Source organism: Ursus americanus, chromosome 4 (genome assembly GCF_024610735.1).
Source record: "Ursus americanus isolate L20-20 chromosome 4, mUrsAme1.1.p, whole genome shotgun sequence".
NCBI lineage: Eukaryota > Metazoa > Chordata > Mammalia > Carnivora > Ursidae > Ursus > Ursus americanus.
The window spans coordinates 21267204-21293332 of record NC_142130.1 but is presented as its reverse complement, the minus strand read 5'-3'; the positions used below and the strand labels follow the sequence as shown (position 1 = coordinate 21293332).

Below are 26129 nucleotides of genomic sequence, written 5' to 3'. Positions count from 1 at the left end.
TTGATCTTGATCATTCAGTCTTCCAAGCTCTTGATTGTTTCAAGCAAACCTCCATGTTTTTTCTTCAGTTTGGGCTGTGCGTATGCATCCAGAAGGTGAGAAAAGAGGAAGTAACTCCTCCCCCTCATCTGGTGGGAACACTCACCATTTGGCCTGGGATCTTTATTGTAGGTTCTGAGGCATTAAAGAATGCAGAAAGTGTTTGTTTACATTAAAAAAAAAAAAAACAGCATACTTAGCACTGAATGAATGTTGGCTAAATATATGTATAGATGTAAATGTATAGCCCATTTTAAAACCTGTTGCTTTTTTCATTCAGTGCTTGGATTCTGAGGACGACCTTCCATTTCCATCACCAATGACTTCTCTAGCCCTGGTCTGCTGACAGAATTTGGGCAGTCCACAGCTGTTCTGCCTATTCTGTCTCTGGCTTCAAGATGTCCATACCTTGTCATGCTTTCTTCTGTCATCTGTAGAGGTATTTGTCCTAAATCTCTCCTTTTCCCATGACTTTCTTCTATCAGATATCAGATTTTGTCTTTTATACCACTTGTATCCCAGCCAGTACCTTAGAGGAGATGGGGTGATGTGGCACAAATCACAGGCTGATAATAGCGGATGCCTCCAGATGAAAAGTATATGTTTGTTGTACTATGTTTCAATTTTTTTGTAGGTTTGAAATGTTTCAAAATAGGGGCCCCTGGGTGGCTCAGTAGGTTAAGCTTCTGCCTTCCACTCAGGTCATGATCTCAGAGTCCTGGGAACAAGCCTCACATAGGGCTCCCCACTCAGTGGGAACTCTGCTTGTCCCTCTACCTCTGCCCTTCCCCCTGCTCATACTCTCTATCTCTCTCAAATAAATAAATAAAATCTTTTTTAAAAATGTTTCAGAATAAAAAGGACAGGGAGAATATAAGCTTTAGAGAGCAACAGACCTGGTATTTGAAACCACGTGAAGCCTCTCACTAGCTGTAATACTTGGGCAAGCTTCCTAACCTCTCCCAGCCTGGTTTCTGCCTTTTTGAAATGTGAGTAATAAAGTATCTCCGTTGTAAGTTGTGTATTGATAATGAAATAAGACAATGTATATAAAGTGCCTAACTGACTTTCTGACAACTGGAAGGGAGCCAGTTGTCATTTTCCAACCACCTCAAATCTGCAGGGCTGAGATATTCTTGTCCCCTGCTCCCCACTTCCAAGTACTCAAGCCCCCAACCCTCTCTGGCCAAACGCACATGTCTGGCAGTTATTTCCAAGGCCACATGATAACACTGATGTCCTGCCTCAAGCTTCGTTTCAGTCAAATTGCCCTTCCAGAAGCACTCCTTCCTACCATTTGGCCAAACTCCCAGCCTTGTGGCCAAATTGCTTTCTAATCGGGGGCATCCCAACACCTGTCCCTTTCCTAGCAGCTTCCTTAAAATTGCATCCATAAGCCATCCATGCTGTCCCCGAACTCATGGCTTGAGCTGTAAAGCTACACTCTTATGGATGGTTCCACTCATTTGAGAACCTTTCAACCCAAAGCATCATTTACATAACACCAGAAGTGCTCCTGACAGGATACAGCATTGCAGTGTTTCCACTGGGTTCCTACTTTCTTTTTGAGGTATTTCTCAAATAGATTGCTCTGTGACCCTTTTGACTTTTAATCCCCAGGACCGAGAGCAGATGTTACAATCTCCTCTTTGATAAGTACTGTTACAACTTCCCTTCTTCAGCCTCGCACCTTTCATCATGCGCCTTTCACCTGATCATCCCACCACCATTTCTGAACATGCCTTGCCCCTTCAAGATGATTGGCCTTTTCACATTGCTATTCCTTCTGTATAGAATGCCTTTCACTGTTTTCTAGCTAGTAAATTCTCCCATCCTCTGCTGCAGCTCAGTGTCACCTGTCTAGACATTTTCCTGTTCTACTCTTCAAGTTCTTCATTTCTTCCCTGTGCTCCCACCATGCGTGATACGTCTCTCTCTCTCTCTCTCTTCCTCTCCCCTAGACTCTGAGCTATTAGAGGACAGAAACTGTTTCTTATTCATCCTTTGTCCCTAGCACCAACCTAATGCCTGGCTTGTGGTAAGCCTTGATAAATATTTTGAATGAATTCATTCATTTTGCATTCATCTTCAGGTCATCTTTACGTATAATAATGGCCCACTGGGGGCTCTTTAGAGCTCGGGGCTGGGCATCGAGAAACTGTTGGGATACTCTATTTGTGAGTCATGATAGGCCCACTGAAACTGTGCTTGTTTTATGAGAGACTGTCTTCCAACCTAAAATTTCCAGAGTGCTTCCAAGTGTAAAATCATATTGCTTGATGTATGTTGCCTTATTGTGCATGGGAATTGGTCAGACTTCTCAATGGGACAGTGTAGGGTATGGCCCAGCACCTTACCAACAACTGCTTTCATGTGTCCACTGAGGAGCACCACACTTTACTGCCCCTTCTGCCTTAACACACCAGAGCATATCGCAGATGCATATTCATCAGTTTGGCTGGGCCACTAAGGGTGAAGGTTACATCTGTCAGCTCATGTTCACCTTGCTTTGCCTCTGGAACCAAGCACCTGCAGAGTGTTCAACAAACAGGTGCTACCTGGCTCAATTTCAGCTCAACATATGTTTAGGTTTCCTACAGCTTCCTGGTTGTCACATAGGCCTGGTCCAGGGGAGCTGGGTGGCACGGAAATGTACCTTCTGGTGATGGTCTGACTTAGAAGTGCAATTACACTGACCAGAGGACAGATTTCTACGCATGAGTCTAAACTCAGTCATGACCTAGAAGACTAAATGGTAGAGATAAGAGCATCCGAGCTCCATGTCTGACTTTAATGCAATCTGTCTTATCTGACATTGGAAATTATGTAATTTTTTTCTTTTAGTTTCTCCATTTGTAAAATAGACACAATTATAAAACCTTCTTATAAGTTGTTGTGGGAACTTAGTAAGATGATTTTAAAGTGCTTAGCACAGGCGTAACAAAATAGGGACTCAGTAAATGAAAGCTGACCTTTCACCTTTTTGGAAATACGGAGTTTCAGTGCCACAGTGGCCCACTGGTCAGCATCCTAAACTGGCCTCTAAAATTGGATGTAAAGGGAAGGGCTGCCAAGCCTCTCTCCTCACTCATTAAGATCTCTGACATTACAAATCTCATTCTCTGTGCAACACCCAAACTTTACATGGCATTTTTTAATATTTCTCAATATTTGCTAAGCCCATGAATTCACTGCTTAAAACACTAACGCTGAACTGGTCCTCAGAGATCATCTCATCCAACCTACTTGTCTTACAGAATGCTAAGGATACTGAGACCTGAAGAGGGGATGAACCATGCCTAGTATCACAGAGCTAAAAAGTCACAGAGCTGGAGCCAGAACCCGGTTTCCGGAATGTGATGGCCCTCCTCTTTCCAATACACTTGGCTGTCCCTCGCAGAGTCATGGTCTCAGAGGCTCAGCCATATTTTCCCTCAGTCTTAGGGTTCCTGAGGCCATGGTCTTCCTTTATGAGCAGTCAGCATGTCCAAGTACGACAGGGGCCCACATACAGCTCTTGATGGAGCTAAGACAGCGGCAGAAAACAGACTGTGGGACACATGTACCATCACCCAGGGCCCCAGCAGTAATCACTGCCAAAGCTTCACTTAACCCTCAACAGGCCCCCACCCCTACTTAGACTTGGGAGAACACTGAATTTTAAAGACAATCAAGATGACTCTTTCCACTGTCACTGTCTTGCTCTGGTTCTCATTTTACAGAAACCAAGGCTCGTGGAGGTGAGGGAACAAGCTTAAGGTCATAGAGCTATCCAGTCTTCAAGTTCAAGCCAGGTCTCTTTGACTGCAGTGAAGTGCTTAGGGTTAGATCTGTAAAATGGAAACTAGAGCACTTACAAAATATGGTTGCTATGAGGATCAGATGAGCTTGTGAAGGTGAACCTGCCAATAGAAGAACCACCTAAGGGAAGGAACCATCTTATTCACCTTTGCACCACCAGTGCCTGGCACACTGTTGGTAATCAGTATACTTTTTAAAAGATCCATGAATGTATAAATTAATAAATGAATGAATGAATAAAAAATGAGCCACCTAGCAGAGGGGCCTGGAACACAAGAAGTCTTGAATAATGCTCCTGTCCCTTCGTTGCTCTGGAGGGTGGCAGCCAGACCCGCAGTCTCTGTGCCTGGCACTTGGTAGGCCTTGATGAGTGTGTGTGGTGGGAGAGGTGACTCTCAGGAGTACTGGGCCTTCAAGGCCGAGGGGAAATGCATGTCTTCTCAGCCAGAAGTAGTGGTACGTGCTCTGAGCTGCAGGTTATGGCATGCCCTCTTGGCCAGGGCTTCCCTCCGCTGCAGGGTAAGGGCCACCCATCTTCCAAGCTGAGCTTGGCCCAGTAGTTAGCCAGACTCAGTGGTAGCCCTGGCTGCATGCACCAGTGGAGAGCAGAGGCAAATCCTTCCAGCTGCAGATCAGCCAGTGATGGGGACATGACCATCCAAGGAGGTACTCCGCCCAGCCCAACTCAACTTCATTCCATTCTTCCATCCCGCCTCTCCTTCTCTGTCTTCTTGGGGCTTCATATCTCAGTCCCCTGTGGCTGGTGACTGGGTAAATGCGTATCTAGAAGAGTGCCTGGCATACAGTAGGTGCTCAATAAATATTGGTGGAATGAGTGAATGAATAAACGAAAACAGGACTGAAGGAAGAGACAGGCTGACTGATGTGTGTCTATTTATTGGCACAGGGTCCTACAGGGCCAAAAACCCCTCCCTCCCCACCCTCTACCCTGTAAAAATAAACTCTGTCCTCTCTCCCTGCTCTATCTGCTTTTCTGCTTGGGCCAGGGAGGACCAGTGCAGCCCCTATGACTTGTGCCCCAAGACACAGGAACCAGCATCCCCTTTACATACACACCATACATACTTCCCCTCTGAGCCCCGGGGAACCTGGGAGGCAGCAAGTGGGCTTGTAAAGGCCCTCAGGCTTCCACTAAGAGCTGAGCACAGCGGGTCTGTCAGTGAGGGTTGGCAGCAGTATTGGGAGAAGCAGCATAAGAAACATGGGTTGGGGGGTAGCCCCTGAGAGTGGAGCTGAAAGGAGCTGGGTCCACTCCCGAGTGGACCTCGGGGAGAAGTATGGGAGGCACACCACCCAGGCCCTGTGTGGTCCGAGTGCAGCAGGCACAGCAGGCCCCAAGGCCACCAAGTCAAGTGATCTTAGCACTAGAAGAGGCAGATTCCTTTCTGTGGGAGCTGATGCCCCCCTCCGCCCCCCAGGCCTCTTTCAGGCAGGGTGACATGGAAGGATGTCACAGTGAATGGTGGGGGCTCTGCTGGAGGCAGGGGTACCCCCAAAGCAGAGGCACAATGTGGTGTTTGAGGGAGGACTGGGATTCATGTCACCTGGGGTGTGGAGGGGCTGGACCCAGCCCAGCTGGCATTTGCCTTCTCTAAACCTGGAGCAAACAGCTTTGCTGGGCGTGCTGCCCCAGGTTCTGGCAACAGCGACCTATTTCTCCCAAGCCCCAGGTCTACCACACCTCACACAGCTGCCCTGGGTTCATGGGGGAGCCGACAGGGCAGCCGAAGTGCCGCAGGAAGTCACGGGAGTTGGAGAGAGTGCCCAGCACGCGGAAGCGGGCAGGGCTGTGGGGGTCGGTCACCAGCCCCTCGTGAGAGCTTTCGGGTGTGCGGACTGAGCACCACACCTGCGGGCCAGGACAGACATGGGGACATATGGTGTCTAGTGCAGACAGGGCCACAGACTGGGCTGCAGCAGAGCCATCCCAGGGACGCAAACCACCACTACCCCAGCCCCTCTGCTCAAGAGGCCTCCAGGACATAGCCATCATCTCAGCTACAACCCCTTGCTACCAGCACTGGGGAGGGAAATGTGCCTTCCCTCCCAAATTCCTTGAAGGCCTTTCAAAGCTGCCCTGGACACTCGGTTGCCAAGAACAAATACATCTGAGGGGAGGAAGCATGCCCCCCAGAGAATTCCTGCGGCAGTGCAAAGTGCCTTGAAGATACCCTACCCGAGTTCTTGCTCTGCCACTTACTTTATTCCTGGGTAGCCCCGGATGAACCACATTGTCCCTAAGCTTTAGTTGCCTCCTCCAAAGCCACCTCACAGGAACGTGGTGGGGGTCAATCCTACACCCTACCTGCTGCCCTGAAGCAGGGCAGCCCTGCCCGCCGGGATCTGCAAAAGCCTCCTGAGGAGTTCTCCTTCCTCGGGCCTCCCGGCATGCTTTCCTGAGCACCACCTTCCACACCCCATCTTCAGCCCATTTCCCAGTCCCTTTCCTGCATGCAGGAGAGCAGGAGGGAGCAGGAGAGGGGCAGGCCCCAGATTTCCTAGGAGGAAAATACCTGGGCAAATCCCACAAAGAAGAGCTGGTGATTGGTGAGCCCCACAGCTGGCAACTGCTGCTCCTCCCCGTGCTTTCTCAGCCACGCTTTGTAAGCCTGGGGTCAGGCACAGAGGCAGCACGTCCATCAGGGCTTGCCCACCACCTCCACCCACTCCCACTGCCCAACCCCCCCCCCACCGGGGGCAGGTGGGCCTCAGCCACTGGAGGCAGCTGGGCGACTCACATTATAGGCAGCCTTAAGCCCCCCATTGTCAGCGATGTTCTCCCCCAGCGTCTGGCGGCCATTGAGCCTCTCCCCGTTGACCTGGTACTGGCTGTACTGCTCCTCCATGCAGGCCGCGTGGTTCCGGAAGGCGGCCAGGGATTCGTTCTGCCACCAGGGCCGCAGGTTCCCTTCCTTGTCATATTCGCGCCCTGAGGAGAACTAACCTTTGCACCTCACCGAGACTACAGCAGCTTTCTGCCAGCCCTGTGGCCTGCTCCCAATATTCCAAGGCCTTGCAAGACACTGGGAATTCTAGGCTGGAGGGGGCAACTCTACGGGCCTCTACCTTGGTCATCAAAGGCATGTGTCAACTCATGGCCCATCACCACGCCGATGCCACCAAAGTTCAGGGCCCTGGTAGGTGAGGAATGCATGAGGACACGGTCAGGGAACTTCCGGATCCCACCTCCAGCCCCGTGCCTGGCTTATCCACAGGTCCAGTCCCCAGCACCCAGCCCCTCCTGCCCCAGACCCACTTGGGGTGGTTACGGGTGTAGAAGGGGGCCTGCAGAATGCCAGCAGGGAAGACGATTTCGTTCTTGGTTGGGAGGTAGTAGGCATTCACTGTCTGGGGCGTCATGCTCCACCTGGGAGAGCGAGAGGGAAAGGCTGAGGCTCCTGAGGCTCCTGATGCCCCTCTCAGCCCAGCAGCCCTCACCTACCTCCTGCAAAGCCCTTGTGCTTCTGGTTTGAGATGTCTTGCCACCCCCTTCCCCAGCCCTGGAAATGTCCCCTACCTCTCCTGCTGCCCCAAGTGTCTACAATCCCCCATTCTCACTGGTCCCGGCTGGGAGGCTTGCGGAGCTGGTCAGCCATCACCTTAGCAGAGAAATTGTACAAATTCAACATGTTCTGGAAGAAGGAATCTTCAGAGACTTCATACTGTGGGAGTGGTGGAAGGCAGAAAGCAAGCAAGACAACATGTTGGGGAAGAGAACAGTCCCAGTTTGGCTACTAATTAGCACCTCTCTGAGCCTCAGTTTTCCTCAAAGGCAAAATAGGAGTAAAATATTTAGGAAATAAGAAGCGCCAATACTTAAAGAGTATTTATGTTGCTGGTGCTTTATTGTTTTACCTACCGCCTCTTTCTATTCTCACAACAACCCTGTGAGGTTGGTACCAATAGGGTCCCCATTTTACAAATGAAGACACTCAGGCCCAGAGAGATTATGTAACTTGTCCGAGGTTACACAGGTAGGGAGGAGTAGAAAGAGGATTGGTGAGCGCTGCATTCTCCTGCTCCCTAGCCTGCAGCCTGGCACACAGCCAGCACAGAATGGTGTCCCGTTGCCCGCACTTGCTTCTGAAAAGAACCAAGAGGCACCTCCTTCCCTCCCAGTGCTTGAGCCCCAATTACTGAGCTGAGAACAGAGCCCCTCCCCACAACCACCTCAGGGATGAAGTTCAGCACCGGTGAGCCCAGGTACTCACCCCATCATAAACATCATCCAGCTCTTTGGGCTCCAGGATGAAGTCCGGGAAACCAATCATATCATAGATGGCGTCTGCCTGAAGAGACCAGATTAAGGGTTTCCCTCCCCGGGCTCCCCCCCCAAAAACTGTATCCTCCATCCCCACCTGAAGATGGCGCCCCAACCCTAGCCACGGCTCACTTTCTCCTTGGCTGCCCGGCGGGTCTTCTCATCCATCCAAACCAGCTGCCCCAGGGCCTCCTCGAAGGCGGTCCGGATCTCACTGATCATCCCCTCAGCCTGGGAGGAGGGGGGTGGGGGTAAGCTGGCCTCTCAATGCACAGATGGACTCCGCCCCACCCGGCCCTGGACTTAAAGTAAGGCTGAGCATCTTGGGAAGATGAAGAGGAAACATCATTTGTGAAGGTCCTGAGATCGTGGGTGGCTTTTTTCTAATTAATAAAAAAACTTAACTGACAATAAGTTAATTGGATTAATATAATTTAATATAGTGTGTTGATTTTTATCTGATTATGGAAGGAAGGCATTAATAGCATAAAATTTGGGAAATTGAGAAAAGGCAGAGAGGAAAACAGACCACTTATAATCCCATCACTCAGAGAGAAATCCTCTTTTAACATTTTGATTATCTACTTTAAGAGTCTTTCCCTGCCCGGATATACAAATATAACATGGAAGTATGTTGTGCAACATACATATATCTTATAAACTACTTTTTTTTCACTTAACAATACATCATGAGTTTTAGGCTGCCTCATAATTCACCCTAACCACAATCTTTCTTCTAGTCCCTATGATTAGACGTTTCAGCTGTTTTCATTTCCGCCTATTATAAACCACACTGCAAGAAACATCCTTGTAGATAATACTTTAAGCATACTCATTATCATCTCCTAATAAATAAATATTATTTTCCTAACTTTATAGGCAACATAAACTCATTGTAGAAAATTTGGAAAATATAGAGAACTTTAAAGGACAAAAAGCACCCCTCCTAATCCTATCACCCAAAGTAATTACTGTTCATTTGTTGATGAATTTCCATTCAGTTCCCCCCTCTTCATTTACACACATGAATGAACAGTGGTTTTGAACTAAAACAAGGAGTGGTGTTGGAAGAACCTTGAAGACTCACAATTTCCTTGCTTTGCCGGTCGAACGTGGCCTTCACGAAGAGGGAGCCCAAAGCGAAGCCAAGTGCATCGTCTGTGTTGGAGATGCAGGTCTGCCATCTTGGCATGCAGGACTGTAAGGGACAAAGAGCCAGGCATCCCAGAGATGGCTCTGCTCTCCAGTCTGCAGGCCCTTCTCTTCTCTGTCTCCGGGGCCGGCCCTCTGGGCTCTGAGCAATGGCAACATGGGCTTGGGGTGCTGCCATCTCTCCCTCAGACTCCAGGGAAAATAAAGGGCAGAATTGAAAAGTGGGCCAATTCCAGCAACAAAACCTCAGGAGGAACAGGTGTGCTGCCCACTCTGTTCTCAGTACTCTCCTCTTAAGTTTCTAAGGGGCCCACTGGGGGCCAGAAGTTTCTTTGCTCAGCTCCATATCCCAGTCTTATATCTGGTCAGTCCCCCAAGCCAGGAACCCGCAAGTCACCAGCTTCCTCCATCTCCCTACCCCCCACGTTCAATCTATCACCAGTGTTCACTACCCCGACTTCTTGGTCCTCTCCCTTGTCCACCCCTTTGCCACTTCCCTGTCCTACAACACTATCATCTCTGGCCAAAGATTGTAGTCACCTCCGAACCAGACACTCTGGCTCCATTCCCATCCCCCTTCTCTGTCTCTCCCCTCCATCTTCCACTTAGCTGCTGGAGAGATCATCCGATACATATACCTAACTGGGTTATTCTGCTTAAAATCAGCCCATGGCTCCCCATCGCTGAAAGAATCAAGGCCTGACTTCTTAACAGAGCATTGGGGTCCCTTTATAGACTGCCCCAGGCCCTCCCCAGCACCCTCAGCCTCTCAGTGAGCCTGCTCCCAAACTCATAACAGAGCACATGCAAGCCCGTGATGTTCCTGGCCTCTGGGAATTTGCACATCCTGTTCTTTTGCCTAGAATGCCCTTCTCCCTTGCTCCCTTGGTGAACTAATTCTTCCAATATCACCCCTCTTCATAAAGGACCGTCCTGAGGCCTCTCTCTCCCCCAGGTAGGATGCACTATCCCTTCCTCTGTTCTGTAGCACAAAGGTCTTCCACACACTGTGAGCTCTTATCACCCTAAAATACAACGTTTGTTTACATGTCCATGTCCCCCACTTCGTGGGGCATCTTGAAACTAAGAACTACATTTCTTCATCTTCTTAACCACCATCATCAAAGCTGAGTGCCTCTGCATGGGATGCCCTGCTGTTTCCTCAAGACAATACTGCAAGCTCTTCCTGTGTCACACACCAGGGAATGGAGAGACAGACTGGGCGACATGCCCCACCAAGGTCCCATAGGCCAAAACATGGAGGAGTTGGGATGGCAACCCAAGTCATCTGGATTCCTATGCCTGTGCTCCACACTCTACCAGGAAGCAATGGTGCCTGACACACAGGCGCACTAGGCTGGACTGGAAGGTGGGGACAGAGTCAGAAATCCCACCTTCTTGGTGCCATAGAGGGTCTCCAGCAGTTTCTCCTGTGCAGACTCAAAGCGGTGGTCCAGGCTCGAGGTTGTCTTCTGCACCAGGTTCCAAATCAGGTAATTGTTCAGGACGCTGGCATCCAGACCAGAACGTAAGGAAAGGGCAGGTGCGGTACCATTTCCACCCCAAATCTGCTCCACGAACGTGCAGGCAACAGAAGTCCTGAGAGGCATATGTAGGAGCTGTCCCAGAATCCCTCTGTCTCACCCTGGGACCACACACCTGCCTGCAGAAGTCAGTTTGGAGCAAGGTGTGGGAATAAAGAGCGTAAATGGGAGCCCTGAAGCCCCAGCCTAGGGGAACAGCCTGCAGACATTCTCTTTTGATGTTTGGAAGGTCCAGGGCCTTGTCAAATGCTGCTCTGTGTCTGGCTGTGCCAGTCCCCATGCCCAGTCCCTGCCTGGACCTGCGTGGAGCTCTGAGCCCCACCTCCCACACTTTGGACTCTTCCCAACCTTGGCTCTGTGTGGTTGATGAGCTCTGACACCTGCTGCAAATAATCCGTCCCATACACCACCACCGGCTCAGAGTCACCCAGCTCCAGCGGTGACAGCAAGAAAGACAGAAACTCCAGCCAGTCCATGGAGGGCGCCAGGGCCTATAACCAAAAAAAAAAAAAAAAAAAAAAACCAACCAACCAAACAAACAAACACAAAACACAAAACACAAAACAAAAACAAAGCAAAATTCAAGCCTCCTTGCCTGTCCGCCTGGCTTCCAGCAGACCCCTCCCCCATTGATATGCTGGAGCCTGGGAACCCTTCCCATTGCCATGGCAACATCTAGTAGCTGCTTGGTAGCCCCTTCCTGCAAAAATCCCTTTTCCAGGCCTGAGTGCTCCTCAATTTGGGAGTCCAATCACTTATTATACAAGAAAAACCACCCTATATAATATTCAGCTGGGGCATAGATACTCAAATATTTTCACAATAGTTGATGGAATCCAACTCCCTTGACACCATCCAGGGTCCCTACATAACTGGTTTCTTCTTCAGAACCCCTCCTTACCCAGCCTCTCCATCATCCAACTAAAGGGTTGGTACCTGGCACAGTAAGGGCCCTCCAGGAGATGCTTCCAAATTTCTTTTTGATTGTTTTGTGGACATCTTGTACAAATTGTTATAGATTTTTAACATAATCCCTCTATGCATCCCAAGGCAACATGAAAGGGGACCGAGGGATGGCCTAGTGAGAGGTGACCTAAAATGGATAGGAACAGTGCAGCTGGGAAACTCAGAAAAGCAAGCAAATGCGGAAAGGACTGGCTGCCTCAGGAAGCCTGCGAAGGAGAGCTGGGAGGTCTGCTCCAGGGGCTAGCCCCTCCCGGCTGCCTCTGTGCCTCGCCCACCCCACCTGCAGCTCTGCGATGCTCATCTTATGATAGATCTTCTCCTCGTCCCGCCTCTGGTCCTGGGGCACTGTGATGTTCGCCAGTTGTATCTCCAGCTCCAGCACCTGCCGCATCTGCTCCCGTGTGGACGCGGGCCGTCCGCCCAGCAATATCCCCAGCTCCTCCATGTAGTCCAGGTAGGCGGTAAGGACCTGTCAAAGCCCTGAGTCATCCTTGGAGCCCAGCGACAGGTCCTGCCCAAGGCTGAGAGGGTCTGTTCTACCCCCCCACCCCCCAATAACCATCTCTGTGGCTGACCCTCCTCACAGAAGCTTTCCTGGACAATCCTGTTTTGTTTTTGTCATACTGTTCACCACCATCTGCTACGATCTTGTTTATTTATTTGTGTACTTACTTATCATCTATTTCCCCAAAGAGAAGGTAAGCTCAGGAGAGCACTGTTGCAAGTTACAGCTGCTTATTCACCCCTCCGCCGCTAGGGCCTAGAATGGGGCCTAGCACAGAACAGGTGCCCCGTGAATATTTGTCCAGTGGATGGACCTGCTTCCCACACTGCTCTGCCGTCTCATTTCCTAAAGCCCTTCTATTCTTTCAGCACATCAGTGACCACATGCCATCCCCTAACAGCTGAGTGGACCCCATGGGGAATCTGGTCCATAGCAGCTTTCATGATCTTCCATCTCCCAACCAGGCAGGCCTCAACCTTGCTGCTTTCTCAGCTCCCTTCTAGTCTCCGAGGGGGAGAAAAGTGCAGAAAAGAAATACATGATAACCACATGTATGTACATGTATCAGACTCTGCTGGGGCCTCACAGGTAATGTATCTTTCTTCCCTCTCACGGCAACTCCATAAAGTGGGTATTAGTTCCATTTTACAGATGAGGAAACGAGCTTGAGGTTACATGACTTGACTCCTATCACAAACTAGCAGATGACAGAGTCCAAATGCGGCGCAGGCCTGGCAGTTCCAGCCACGGCCCCAGCACTACGGGGGGCCCAGTGCGAACTCATGCTGCTTCAGCCCCTGCTGGCACCCGAGCTCCAGCAAGGTAGGGACCGTTTTCTCTGTTCTCCACGGTAGCCTCTAGCACAGCATCTGGCACATAGTAGGTGCTCCATAAATATTTGTTGACTGAAGGGAAGAGAACCTGCAAACAGACCCTCAGCACTGCTCAGCACCAGCTCCCTGTGGCCCTCCTCCCAGGCGCTACTACTCACTCTGCCCCTGAAGCCCCGCCCCCCGGGTTCAATCAATCACCAAAGGCCGTTTCCTCCTCTACTGGATTGAAAAGTTCCAGATCCCTTAACATCCATTCCCTATATTTCAAATTTTCTTTCTCCCGCTTCTCTTCTTCCTTGCTGCTGGTGTCAGAGAAAGAGATTTGAGGACCAATCCCAGTCATCCCAGCGCCCGCGGGGTTGGTTGGCTCAACCAGTCATCCTGACCATGCCCTGTCGCCACCCATCTCACTTATCCCTTTCTCTCCCTGCCTTTAGCTAAAGACTTACCCTGAGACTTTCCTGAACCCTGTTTTACTCCTAAGTTTTTATTCTATGTGAACCTTTTATGCCGGAGCTTCCCTTAGATGCTGGCACAGACTTCCTGCCTGAGACAACCAGCAACACACAGAGCTGAACTGAAGCTTTCTCCCGCCGATTCCCAATTGTTGAACCACGCTGTTCTCTCCGGCCTTCGCAAAACTCTCTCCTCTCCTGACTCAGGTGATGCTAAACCGCATACCCGTTCATGCCCCTCCTTTTCCATTTCTTTTGGGATAAATGCCCAATCTGATCCACAGTGTCCATGCATAATATGAATCAGTATGCCTGTCCAGGACTTGGCCCTCCCTCCCCTCCCCACTCCCCACGCTGGTCCATCAATGGGTTATATGCCCTCCCACCTCAGAGCCTTTGCATACGCTCTTCCCTTTGCCTGAAACCTCTCCCTTCACGGCAGTCTGCCCTTATCCTAGGACAAGGCTCGTCCCTTGTGACACTCAGTCTGGGAATGCCATGCCGCCCCTTTGTGACAGGCCCAGCAACTGCACAGAGGATGACTGTACACCAAGCCGCTTCATGGCTTCTCCCCCACTGAGAGGGCAAAGGCACTGTCTTGTTTACCACATGCCTGGAGGAAGTTCTGGCTGAGGAATGCTCAGTGTTTGAGAACCAAAGAAAGGACAGATGACTCTCCCAGTAGTGTTACTCCACAGAGGCCGACCTCACTGGCTCTCTTTCTGCCACTGCCCTTAAAATGCAAGCATCTGCCTCTTTCCCTTCTGTATTCTTCTCCTGCCTCTCACTTCTCCCAAGCGTTTGTCTACATTTTTAAGGAGATGCCCCACAAGCCCTCGGCTCCCTCCAGCCTCGTCCCCTCTCTGGGACTTCACCCAGCTTCCACAGCTGCCTGCTGACCTCCCCAGATAGACGGTACCCAGGTTGCTCACAATCACACATCTAAAACAAGTGGTTCCCACTCCCTGAGTGTCTGCATAAGTTTGTATCTGCCCTTCCCCAAACAGGAACCACAGAAGGTCAATGCTATGATCCCCATTTTATAGATGAAGAAACAGCTTCATCTTGCACCAAGTCATAGCGCTGGGATCAAAAACAAGGTGTGACCCCAGAGTCTGCCCTTTCCTGTGACATCACCTTGTTTCCTCTTCCCCAATGTGCTCTGAGCCAGTTCTTCCTCCAGACACCCCTGGTTCTCCAAGGACTCCTCCATTCCATCATCACTCAGGCTTATAGCCTCATCTGTCTTTATCCCTTCCTCCTACTCCTCTCTTTGAACACCCAGTCACCCGCAATTCACGATTTGCACTTGGCTATGTCTCTTGGATCCTCCCCTTCCTAATATTCCCTCTGCCACTTCCCACATCTGAGCCCTTACAGACTCAGAGCCTAGAGTACTACTGACTTAACTCGTCTCTAGGCTCCCTCTCTTGCATCTACTTGCCACACCAAGCACTGCTTACTGGGTTGCTCCCTTCCTGCCCTGGAGCATGCAATAGCCCTTGGAGGCCTAGACAATAAAACTCAGGGTGGATTCCAGGTCCCCTCCACAACTAGTTCCTATCCACCTGTCCAGCCTCTCATCTGCTTTGAGCTCCACATTTTGCCAAACTGGACCCCTTCTCATGGTCCAAACATGCCTTAGCTTTATCCTTCTTCAAGACTTTGTTTAAACTCTTCTCATTACCCAGCGTGTCCTCATGCACTCTTAGATACTCTACACGGCCCGGCTCAGATGCAATCTCATTAGGAAACCTCTGATTATCTGAGTTTCTCCTGAGGCCTAGAGACCCCCTTTTGAGCCCATTCTCAGCTATGTAGGTCCATGAATCCATCTACACTGAAAGCTTTGTGTGGCAGTGGCTCTGGAGGGACATCTCAGAATTCCCCTATTGCACCTGGCACACAGTAGATGCCTATAAAATGTTGTCCTAGAAGAATAAGGGGAAAAAAGTAAAGAAGGGGAGAGGGAACAGAAAGAAAGGAGGGAGGGAAAGAGAGGGGGATGAGAAGGAAGGGAGGGAGGAAGGAAAGGAGGGAAGAGTGAAGGGAGAAAGAAGGACGGAAGGGTAGTTGGCTGACTAGGTGACAGGACAGGTTCACCTTTCCCACTATGACCCTGGGCAAAGGGAAAAGTAAACAAGCATCAGACCAGCTCAACAGAGGGGTGGGGTTGGGTGTTCTGAGGATGCTTCTTACTTTCTCATTGGCGGTCCGGTTTAGGTAGTAATCTCGAGAGGGGAGAAAGAGCCCAGATTGGTCCACCTGCAATAGCAAGTCAAGGGAGTGAGCCTTCCCCCAACGCACCCCTAGCGTCTTGTACAGGGGTGGGGGATGGAGCCACCCCAGGCTGCCTGTCATAGGGGAGGAGAGTCTGGGCTCAGCAAATGGTCCATAAGTCCCTCCCAACCCTTCTCCAGACTGGTACCTGGATAACATTGCTGTTAGAGCTCTTGGAGTCGGCACTGACGTAGACAGTGAAGAAAGGGGTGGCCCTGTAGGTCCCTGCTACTGCCTTCAGCACGTCCATGAAGTTGTCCTGGTCCCAGGGCCCCGTAATGTTCCAGCCACCAATCTGAGTAGAGACCATTGTGGAAACTATGGCACAGGGGCCCCCAAAGCTTTCTGGGGCCATATCCTCTCCCAAGACCTATCCTGACCTCCCCCAGGGGTCCTACCTTGTCAATGAGGTCTCGCAGCGGCTGGGCTCCCAGTTCCTTGATGCGCTCCACCTGCAGGCAGGATAGGTAGAAACGCTGTGTCTTCCGCTCAGCTTCGCTGCTGGAGTTGAAGGTGGTGTTTTCTGTGGGGCAGAACACAGGTCCAGTTGGCAACTATGCTAACTGCTCACAGGGGTCCTGGGCCCTCGCTTGGTCCCTCTCCTTGCCTTGTGAAGGGGCAGGCCTCCTAAAGTAGACCCAGGAAGACTATGGGAAACAGCAAAGTGTGGCTTCCTCTCCCCTGTCCACAGAAACCCTCCAAGATCTCTAAGCACACAGACTCCCTGGTGCCTACCACACCTCAGCAGTGATCCAAGCAGAGTGCAGAGCACAGTCCCTTCGTTATACACTCAGAGGTCTGTCCCCTCAAACCCATCTCCACCTCTCAGGATCCCCCTGCTCTCTGCATCGCCCACCACAGGAGTGTTTGCAGGTATCTACTTATTCATTCAGTCACGGACATTTATTAAGTACCTAAATGCAAAGCCCTGTTCCAGGTGTGAGTTTTACTTGGCACGATGCCTCCCCGACAGCCCCACTCACCAAGCAGGTGCTTCAGTATGGCCTGGTTCTGGTCCCAGAGGCTGTTGAAGGTGTTCCAGCGAGAACGCCCGTCAGGCAGAGGATTTCTCTGAATCCAGCCTCCACAGGAAAACTGGTAAAAGTCTTCACAGGGACTTACCCCACGGTCCAGGGACTCCAGGATTTTTCCAGCCACTCGAATGCAGGCCTCTGTGAGGCAGGTGCTGTGGGATGGGTCTGTGGCAGGGGACATGGAGGGGGGGGGGGTAGGGGACTGTCAGTGAGTCTGGGAAAAACAAATGCTTTGGGAAGGGCCATGACAACAAGAATGTCGGGAGGAGAGAGAAAAGCTGGGGGAAGACTGGCCTGACCAGAGAAAACCTGAGTGGCCCTTGAGCCCCCAAGGCCCCAACAGCTAGGAGGGCTGGTAACAGATGTGGGCCCACCTACCTCTGTGGTACTGGACCCCCAGGGCCACCAAGCAGCCCAGTAGCAGTGCAGCCAGCAGTAGAGAGACAGCTGCTAAGACCAGCTCCAACTGGGTGTGCGAGCCCAAGAAGTCTCTTGTCCTCTTCCGGAATCCCACCTGGGGAACACAGCGTAACAGTGAGCTAGCAAGCTGCCGGTGGGGATCCAAGATCACAGAAGTCCTCCCAAAGGGTGAAGACACAGGCAGTTTCCAGAGCCATGGAGCAAAGACCCTAAAGGGGTTGACTTTGGGCACAGGGGCAATGAGGCGGTCTGAGTTGAGTCCTGAGCCTGTTTTGTGCAACGTCATGGCTGACAATCGCCTCACCCTAGTTCTAGCGCAGAGGCCAGAGATGAAGCTGAGGTGGGGGCAGGTGACCCTCCGGGGCAGCCCAGAGCTCCTGGGTCTGCCAGGCGTCATGTCAGGGCTGGGGCCTGGTGAGAAAGGGAGAACCCCCTTGCCCACCTCCACAGCGTCCGGGGAGGCCCCGCCCTCTACGGGGGTCTCAGGTGCGTCTTCCTCCCGCAGCGTGGTCCGTTTGTACTCCACCATCTGCCAGACAGTCGGGGGCGCCAACCGAGGTCAGGCAGAGAGGGCCCTTTGCCCACGGCCCTGCCCCAGTGCCCCTGGCTTGGCCGGGCCCCCTCCTGTCCGCAGGGAGGACCCCCTCTCTCCTGCCGGGCTCTCCGGCCTGGGGCCCCTCCGACCCGCACCCCGTCCGGCACGCAGCCCCTTCTCGGCCAGCCCGAGCCCCTGCCGACGCCTCCTGCCCCCTCGGCCTCAACCCCTCCAGCCAGTCCTCTCCCCGGAGCCCCCACTCACGTTGCCGCCGCCGCCCAGCTCCTGCAGCGCGACGTTCATGGTGGAGTAGGGGCGGGCGGCACCTTAGGGCTCCCGGCGGCTGGCCCTCGCCCAGGCCGCGGCCTCGGCCCCCGGCCCGGTCCCGCCGCCGCCCGCCATCACGGCCGCCGCCGCAGCCCCTAGCTCGGCCGCCGCCGCCGCCCCCGCCCGCCTGAGCCCCCTCCCGCCGCGACGCCGCGCCCGGGGGTGGGGGTAACGTGGGGGGGAGGAGCGCGCCCGCTGCTGCCCGCCACCCGCCCTGCGCCCGGGCGTCACGCCGGTGCCCGCGGCCGCCCTCCGGCGACGCCGGGACCCCTCTCCTCTTTAGGATCGGCCTGTCCCCCTCCCAGCAACCCCTCTTGCAAGCCACCCATAATTTCCATGCCTTTGACCCAGGCCCAAACCCTGGTGATACTTCTTGGCCCAATTCCCCACATTGCAGGCCCTCCCCATCCCCCTTAAACACATTTAGGAAGTGATGCTTTCGGGAGCAACATCTGCCCTCAGCAATCCACACAGCCCCTCTTCAGCCGGGACACACACAGCCACACACGGGGGTTGCCCCACATCCAGGGAGTCCACACAGCATCTACCCAGAAAGCATACAGACCCCAAGTGCACAACACATGCCCCCCCCCACGAGACACACACCGAGCGTACACACTGCACACTCACCATCTATACCTCTACAAGGCACCCAGAGCCAACACACAAACTGCACTGTCCATCTGCACACACACGCACGGCACACACGGGAACCACACTCTGACTCTACTCCTCCACGTTGCTTCGAGACTGCACTTTTACTCCCCAAGATAATCGTTGTCATCAGATCATCTCACAAAGGGAGGGTTACAGATGGTGACAAATTGGCAGGGAAAAAAACAGCCATGCACAGATATTTAAAGAAAAGACGTGCTAACACTTCTAACTTGAGGAAAGCAAACCGTTTTATTTGGGAGGTTTACAAGAAAAAAAAAAAAAAACCAAGCAATATTTAACTGAAAGGCAATAGTGTGGCATGTATGCAGCTGCCATCTGCCTTCCATATTGTCATTCCTTAATCAGGCCTGGTGCTGTTGCAGTCTGCTGCACTGAAGAGTGCCTAGTGGGTTTTTTGCCACAGTTTTTTAAAAAGTGCCTCATTCTCCTCCCTCCTCCCCCAGTACAGTACATGAATTTGACCCGAGAAGGCTCAGAATGGTGGCAAATCCATAATGCATTTCTCAACAGTCACCTCAGTCCTCAGCTTGCTGCATGAGGTTCTAGCACGGGCTGCTCTTGTGGCTGAAAAAGGGTGGGTGATGAATTGATCAGGTTGAAAGTGTTGGATCGCTTTCTTTGGCATTTACACACACACACACACACACTGCCCATTGCATGTTCTCAAATAGGAGACAGTACAGTGTTATAGGTAGAATAAAAGATTCTGGATTCAGGGGCGCCTGGGTGGCACAGCGGTTAAGTGTCTGCCTTCGGCTCAGGGCGTGATCCCGGCGTTATGGGATCGAGCCCCGCATCAGGCTCCTCCGCTATGAGCCTGCTTCTTCCTCTCCCACTCCCCCTGCTTGTGTTCCCTCTCTCGCTGGCTGTCTCTATCTCTGTCAAATAAAAAAAAAAAAAAAAAAAAAAAGATTCTGGATTCAGACTGAATGTCCTCACCTGTAAAATTGAAATAAGAATAGTACCCGTGTTGGGGCGCCTGGGTGGCTCAGTCAGTTAACCATCTGCCTTCAGCCCAGGTCATGATCCTTGTCAGGCTCCCTGCTCAGCGGGGAGCCTGCTTCTCCCTCTCTCTGGATCACCCTACTTGTGTTGCCTCTCTCACTCTCTCTGTCAAATCAGTAAATAAAATCTTAAGGAAAAAAAAAAGGAATAGTACCCATGTCAAAGGACAGAGTCTGGCACATTAGGGCACTCAATGTGTGAGCTATTTTCGTGTTATTGTTAAAAACCTATGGACAGAAACGAGAATTGTAACGTTGGAGGAAGGTTGTTCTATTTCCTCCAGGTAGATGGGTTCTAGGTTAATTAGAGGTTCCCTGCGTAAGAAGCTTTCACATTCAGCCATACTGGGGTCTGCAGCAGCAAAGCCTTGGGATATCCACTTGGGACAAGTTTCTGGAGTTGTTCATGTTCTGATGACAGTGCGGCATCACAGCACTCACCTCTTTCCTTTATCACCCCCAAGGCTAGATGAAGGGGAACGTGGCAGCAGGGGCAGTCTTGGCCCATGGGAAATTCCAACACGGCATGACCATGTGAGTGTAACCAAAGCTACTATATAAGAACTCCCTGGCAATAGGCTCATTAGAAACAGTCCTGCGGCTCCATGCCATAATGGAAATAGCAAGTTTATATAGCACTTTAGGATATGCCAGCCACTGTTGAAGGTGCTTTACATCTGGGTACCCATTTACCCTCGTGGCAATTATGAAGCCATTTTACAGATAAGGAAACAGGCACAGAGAGGCTAAGAGTCACACGGCTAGTAAGTAGCAGAGCTGGGATTCAAACCCAGGCAGTCTGGCTGCTTTCTGGAGAGCACTTTGGCAAAAGGAATCAAAAGGAGGATATACTTCCTCCCAACATTAGTTGCTGGTCTTCTGTCACATTTTCTCTGCAAGGGTAAGGAGAAACACATCAGATTCCAAGCCAGACAGACATGGACTCAAATCTGGGTTCAATTCTTTTTTTTTTTTTTTAAGATTTTATTTATTTATGTGACAGAGGGACAGCCAGCGAGAGAGGGAACACAGCAGGGGGAGTGGGAGAGGAAGAAGCAGGCTCATAGCGGAGGAGCCTGATGTGGGACTCGATCCTGATCCCGGAATGCCGGGATCACGCCCTGAGCCGAAGGCAGACACCCAATGACTGCGCCACCCAGGCGCCCCTGGGCTCAATTCTTGATCAGCTGTATGATCTTTATCAAGTTACTTGAAAGCTCAGACCCTTAATTTTCTTCATCTGTAAAATGGGAACAATCATCAGTGTCTCAGAGAGTTGCTGTGATAATTATAAGCAGCCACTTAGGAGAGAGCCTGTTACCTACCCTGGTTTTACAGTGTTCTCAGTTTTACCTGGCTTGGCCTAAATGCACATTTCCTTTCCATGTCTCTTTCTTTTTTTTTTTTTTTTTTTAAGATTTTATTTATTTATTTGACAGAGATAGACACAGCCAGCGAGAGAGGGAACACAAGCAGGAGGAGTGGGAGAGGAAGAAGCAGGCTTCCAGCAGAGGAGCCTGCTGTGGGGCTCGATCCCAGAACTCCGGGATCACACCCTGAGCCGAAGGCAGACGCTTAATGACTGAGCCACCCAGGCGCCCCTCCATGTCTCTTTCTGGATTCAAATCATTTGTTAGGATCATAACTATTTCTGATTACATGTTAAATACCCTAGCATGAGAGGTTTGGATGTTGCTCTATTCTATAATTACATTTCTTTCCTCTGTGTTTATCACCTTTGTCTCTTTTCCCCTTTCTCATGCTGTTATTTTTTTCTATCTTTTCTGCTCTTCTTCTTTTTTTTTTTTTAAGATTTTATTTATTTCTTTGACAGAGAGAGAGGCAGTGAGAGAGGGAACACAAGCAGGGGGAGTGGGAGAGGGAGAAGCAGGCTTCCCGCTGAGCAGGGAGCCCGATGCAGGGCTTGATCCCAGAACGCCAGGATTGTGACCCGAGCCTAAGGCAGATGCTTAATGACTGAGCCACTTAGGCGCCCTGCTCTTCTTTTCCTATTCCTAAAATAATCTTTCTTTTGGTCTTTTTTTTTCTTCTAAATTGATTGTGAATTGAGAGGGAATGGACAATGGTTTATGTGCTAAACTTATAAGGACAATGTAGTCATGAAGATAACAAGACACATTAAAGTCCAGTGTTGACAGAGATGGGAAATATGGGCATTCTCACATTCCCTACATTGTTGGTGGCTTATAAATTGATATAACTTTTTTGGCAATATGAATCAAAAGGTGTAAGTGTGGGCACGTGGGTGGGTCAGTCGGTTAAGCACCTGCCTTCGGCTCAGGTCATGATCCCAGGGTCCCAGGATTAAGTCCCAAGTCGGGCTACCTGCTCTGCAGGGAGTCTGCTTCTCCCTCTGCCCCTCCCCCCACTTGTTCTCTCAATCTCTTGCTCTCTCTCTCAAATAAATAAAATCTTTAAAAAAAAAAAAGGTGTAAGTGTATATACTCTGAACCAGAAAGTCTAATTCTGGGAAATTGTTCCAGGAAATAAGCATTATCTATAGGATGTTTGTATTAGTCAGCTTTTGTTGCAGAACAAACCTCCCCAGACTTTGTGGCTTCAAGTCGCGAACATTTATTATTTCTTACGTACTGCAGGTTGACTGGATGGTTCTTCAGTCCCACGTCAGCTCAGCAAGAGCTGGATGGTGTAGCTGAACGGCCTCACTGCCGTGCTTGGGCCTCCGTCGGGATGACTGGGCCCTGGCTCTATGTGGTGTCTCCTTCTCCAGTAGTCTAGCCCAGGCTCCTTCATATGGTGGTCTCAGGATTCCCAGAAACAAAAAAACAGGGCAAGCCCATGTACAAACAGTTTTCAAGCCTCTGCCTGCCCCCACATATGCTAATATCCCTACTGGGCAAAACAAGTCGGATGGTCACGCCCAGATTCAGGGAGGGAGAAATAGGATTTACTGCTTGATAGGAGGAGCTACAAAATATTGGACCATTTTCCCCCCACAACATTTATTCATCACAGCACTGTCCGTAATAACAAAAACAAACAGGGGCACCTGGATGGCTCAGTCTGTTAAGCCGCTAACTCCTGATTTCAGCTCAGGTGGTGATCTCAGGGTCCTGGGAGGGAGCCCGCTTCAGGCTGTGCTTCAGGCTCTGTGCTCAGCGGGGAGTCTGCTTGAGGATTCTCTCCCTCTGCCTCCGCCCCTCCCCCAGTGCTCTCTCTCTCTCAAATAAATAAATAAATCTTTAAACAAACAGAGTAGAGGACTTTAAAAAAAAAGAGTAGAGGTCTTGTTGAAGAAATCAAACACCCATAAAACAGCGTAACAATGTGACATTAACAAAGGATGGAAAGGAAGAGCTAATGCTCTGGGGAAATGTTCTCCATGTAGAATTAAATGGGGGAGTAAAAGGTTACAAAATCTCATCTTTGTGAAGCAAAGAAAGTATAAGAGCACAGATTTTTAAAAAGAGATCGGAAGGACAGCAACAAAATGTTAACATATCTAATAATGAGATTACTTTTAATTTCTTCCTTATGCTTTCCTGTACATAGCTAACAATTCTATTGTCTTGCACTTACCTAAACACTTTACATATGTTAATTTACTTAATACTCACAATGACCCAATAATATATAGTCTAGCAGTATCATTGTCCCTATTTTATAGATGAGGAACCTAAGACACAGCGAAGCTTACCAACATACCCAGTCACACATCAGGTAGAAGGAAGATCCTTGATTTGATTCTAAGCTCCATGCTCTTAACTAGTATTCTTTCTTCTAAATCAAGTGATTTGTCTGGGACGAGAGCGTGATGTTTGGTAAATGGACCATATCACTGGTTTTAACCTTTAAAAAAAATAAAAAACTTTTTATTGCAAAAGTAATATACTCCTTAATGTATGAAAGTAATATACTCCTTTATATGGGATAAAAAGATGAAATTCCACCTGCCAGGATTCCAGTACCATTCTCACCTTTCTTTTATATGCATTTGCATACCTAAATGCACAGAGTGTGCGTGTGCGTGTGTGTGTGTGTGTGTGTGTGTATGCATATGTGTGTGTGTATACTTTTCCCCCATATATGAAATCACACTCTACGGTCATCATTTGGTGACACTTGGCAGGCTTTGGAGATCTTACCATGTCAATCCACACGGATCTGCCGTATTCTTTTTTGTGATTTATCAGCCTCTGCTAAATAGAATGAGTCCCAGAAATACCCTCCTGGTATGGACTTCCTTCAACAGGGTGAGAGCAAAGTGCCCCCAGAGAGAATTTAAGGAAGGAGAAACATAGTCCCCAGAGATGTAAAAAGATGACCCCAAAGTATTTGTAACAGGTTGCATTTGTTTCCTAGGATTGCTGCCACAAAGTACCACAAATTGAGTGGTTAAAACAACAGAAACTTATTTTCTCACAGTTCTGGAGGTGAAAAGTCCAAAATTAAAGTAAGGGCAGGACCATACTCCCTGGGAAGATTCTAGGGAAGAATCCTTCCTTGCCTCTTCCAGCTTCTTGTGGATCCCAGCAATCCCTGGTGTTCCTTGGCTTGTAGGAACTCCTATCTCCGCTTCCTCACATAGCCTTCTTCCCTGTGTGTATATGTCTTTGTTCATCTGTCCTCTTATAAAGACAGTAGCAACTGGATTTAGAACCCACTCTAATCCAGTATGACCTCATCTTAATTTAACTAATTATATCTGCTAAGACTCTATTTCCAAATAAGGTTACATTCTGAGGTTCCAGGGGGATGTAAATTTTAGGGGGCCCCTATTCAACCTACTACATAGGCCTAAAGTTTCCACCTGAATAAAAGTGCCATTATTACTCAAGTGTCAAAAAGCATAGTATTCTGTTTAGAACATATGGATCAAGTCCACTAGGTTTTGAGAGACTTTCAGTTGAGAAATTCAATGCACTGTCACAAAAGTCCAAACAAACTTAATTTCATTTTAGCTGTGAAAATGAGTTTTCATCTCATGGACAGTGATGCAAAACGTCACAATTTTAAGTAGAGGATCACGATTTAAAGACACTCCCCCCCCTGCCGCCACATATTTACAACATAGCTGTAGCTTACATCATTCTGTATCTTTACAATTTTGTACTTAGGTCTTGTGCTTTAATCATGATCTACCACACACAGCAGGGACAGGAATAAGATTATTTAAGAAGGAGCTAACCAAACGAATTTCAAGTTCAACGGTTATTTCTCCAATCTTTTCATTCTAGGAGTAGACAAGAGAAGAATTTCAATTCCCTACCCAGTGCTCTCATCTCATCCTTGGCAAGAACTCTCACGGTCTCTTTAGCACTTTTGGTGAGGGACAGCTCATTACCTCCTGAGACAATCCACTTCATATCAGGACACCAATTTCATCTACAAAACTGTCCTTAATGTAGGTTCTGTCATCTTTAATGCTTCAGACTAGAATGGAAAGGCTCAGAGAGGTATGCATATTATGCAAACGGATGAGAAAAAGCTTGGAGGGGTATCTATCAAAGGTTTCATGAGATTTTCTGTATTTTCCTAAAATGTTACAAGTACAAGTGATCGAATTTTTTAAAGATTTTATTTTTAAGTAATCTCTACACCCGAAGTGGGGCTTGAACCTACAATCCTGAGATCAAAAGCGGCACACTCCACTGACCGAGCCAGCCAGACACCCCAAAATGAATGTACTATTTAAAACTATAATTATGGGGCCTTCGGTTCAAGGTCACACAGAAAGTGGCCGAGCCAGGATTGGAGCCCATTTCTAGACAACCTCCAGTGGGGTAGAATTTTCTGGACTCGATCCTAGTGACCCTGAGCTTCACCATCTCTTGTCATTACAGATCTCAGGGCTCCTTTCATTCCAGCTGGGCCTCCAGCTTTGGACCTCATCCCAGAGAGCAGGATGCAGCTGAGGAGGACTTGGTAGGGATGGGCCTCTAGGTCTGGGGCTTTGAGTGAATCCTGCACAGACGTATTCTCTGGCACTACTCCCTTTGCCAATCCTGGTCCCTGAGGGCAGCCACCATGGCAGTAGCCTCTGCATCCCTGGGACTAACCCTTGGTGAGGAGTTGGAGGAAGGAGACCCAGCACCAGGCAGCTTCACTAACTGTGTGATTTGAAGGGAATGAGGTAAAGCGCTTCAGGGACACTAGAGACCCCCTCAGCCTCGGGTATGGAATGAATGTACGGGAGGCTTATTACGCTAATCATTACTGTCGTCAGCTACGCCGAGTGTGGGACCTCCTCCCACCCCCAAGGCCAGCGATTGCGCCAGAGGCCCTGCGCGCT

The 26129-nt window shown here is 49.9% G+C and overlaps 1 protein-coding gene across 1 annotated transcript in view; it reads right to left on the bottom strand.

Annotated features, from left to right (window-relative positions):
* Positions 1-4796: 4796 nt before the first annotated feature.
* ECE2 (endothelin converting enzyme 2) overlaps positions 4797-26129 on the bottom strand; it is a 32200-nt gene continuing 10867 nt past the window's right edge. Inside the window, exons 3-20 of the mRNA XM_087861460.1 lie at positions 17754-17840; positions 17270-17405; positions 16841-17056; positions 16256-16380; positions 16006-16152; positions 15777-15842; positions 12065-12253; positions 11167-11309; positions 10669-10783; positions 9210-9320; positions 8255-8353; positions 8073-8150; positions 7420-7523; positions 7118-7228; positions 6928-6995; positions 6600-6790; positions 6375-6470; positions 4797-5710 (exon numbers count right to left, since the gene is read on the bottom strand). Of these exons, the coding sequence (XP_087717586.1) occupies positions 5534-5710; positions 6375-6470; positions 6600-6790; positions 6928-6995; positions 7118-7228; positions 7420-7523; positions 8073-8150; positions 8255-8353; positions 9210-9320; positions 10669-10783; positions 11167-11309; positions 12065-12253; positions 15777-15842; positions 16006-16152; positions 16256-16380; positions 16841-17056; positions 17270-17405; positions 17754-17840 (2259 nt within the window). The 3' untranslated portion in view covers positions 4797-5533. The remainder of the gene's footprint in view (positions 5711-6374; positions 6471-6599; positions 6791-6927; positions 6996-7117; positions 7229-7419; positions 7524-8072; positions 8151-8254; positions 8354-9209; positions 9321-10668; positions 10784-11166; positions 11310-12064; positions 12254-15776; positions 15843-16005; positions 16153-16255; positions 16381-16840; positions 17057-17269; positions 17406-17753; positions 17841-26129) is intronic.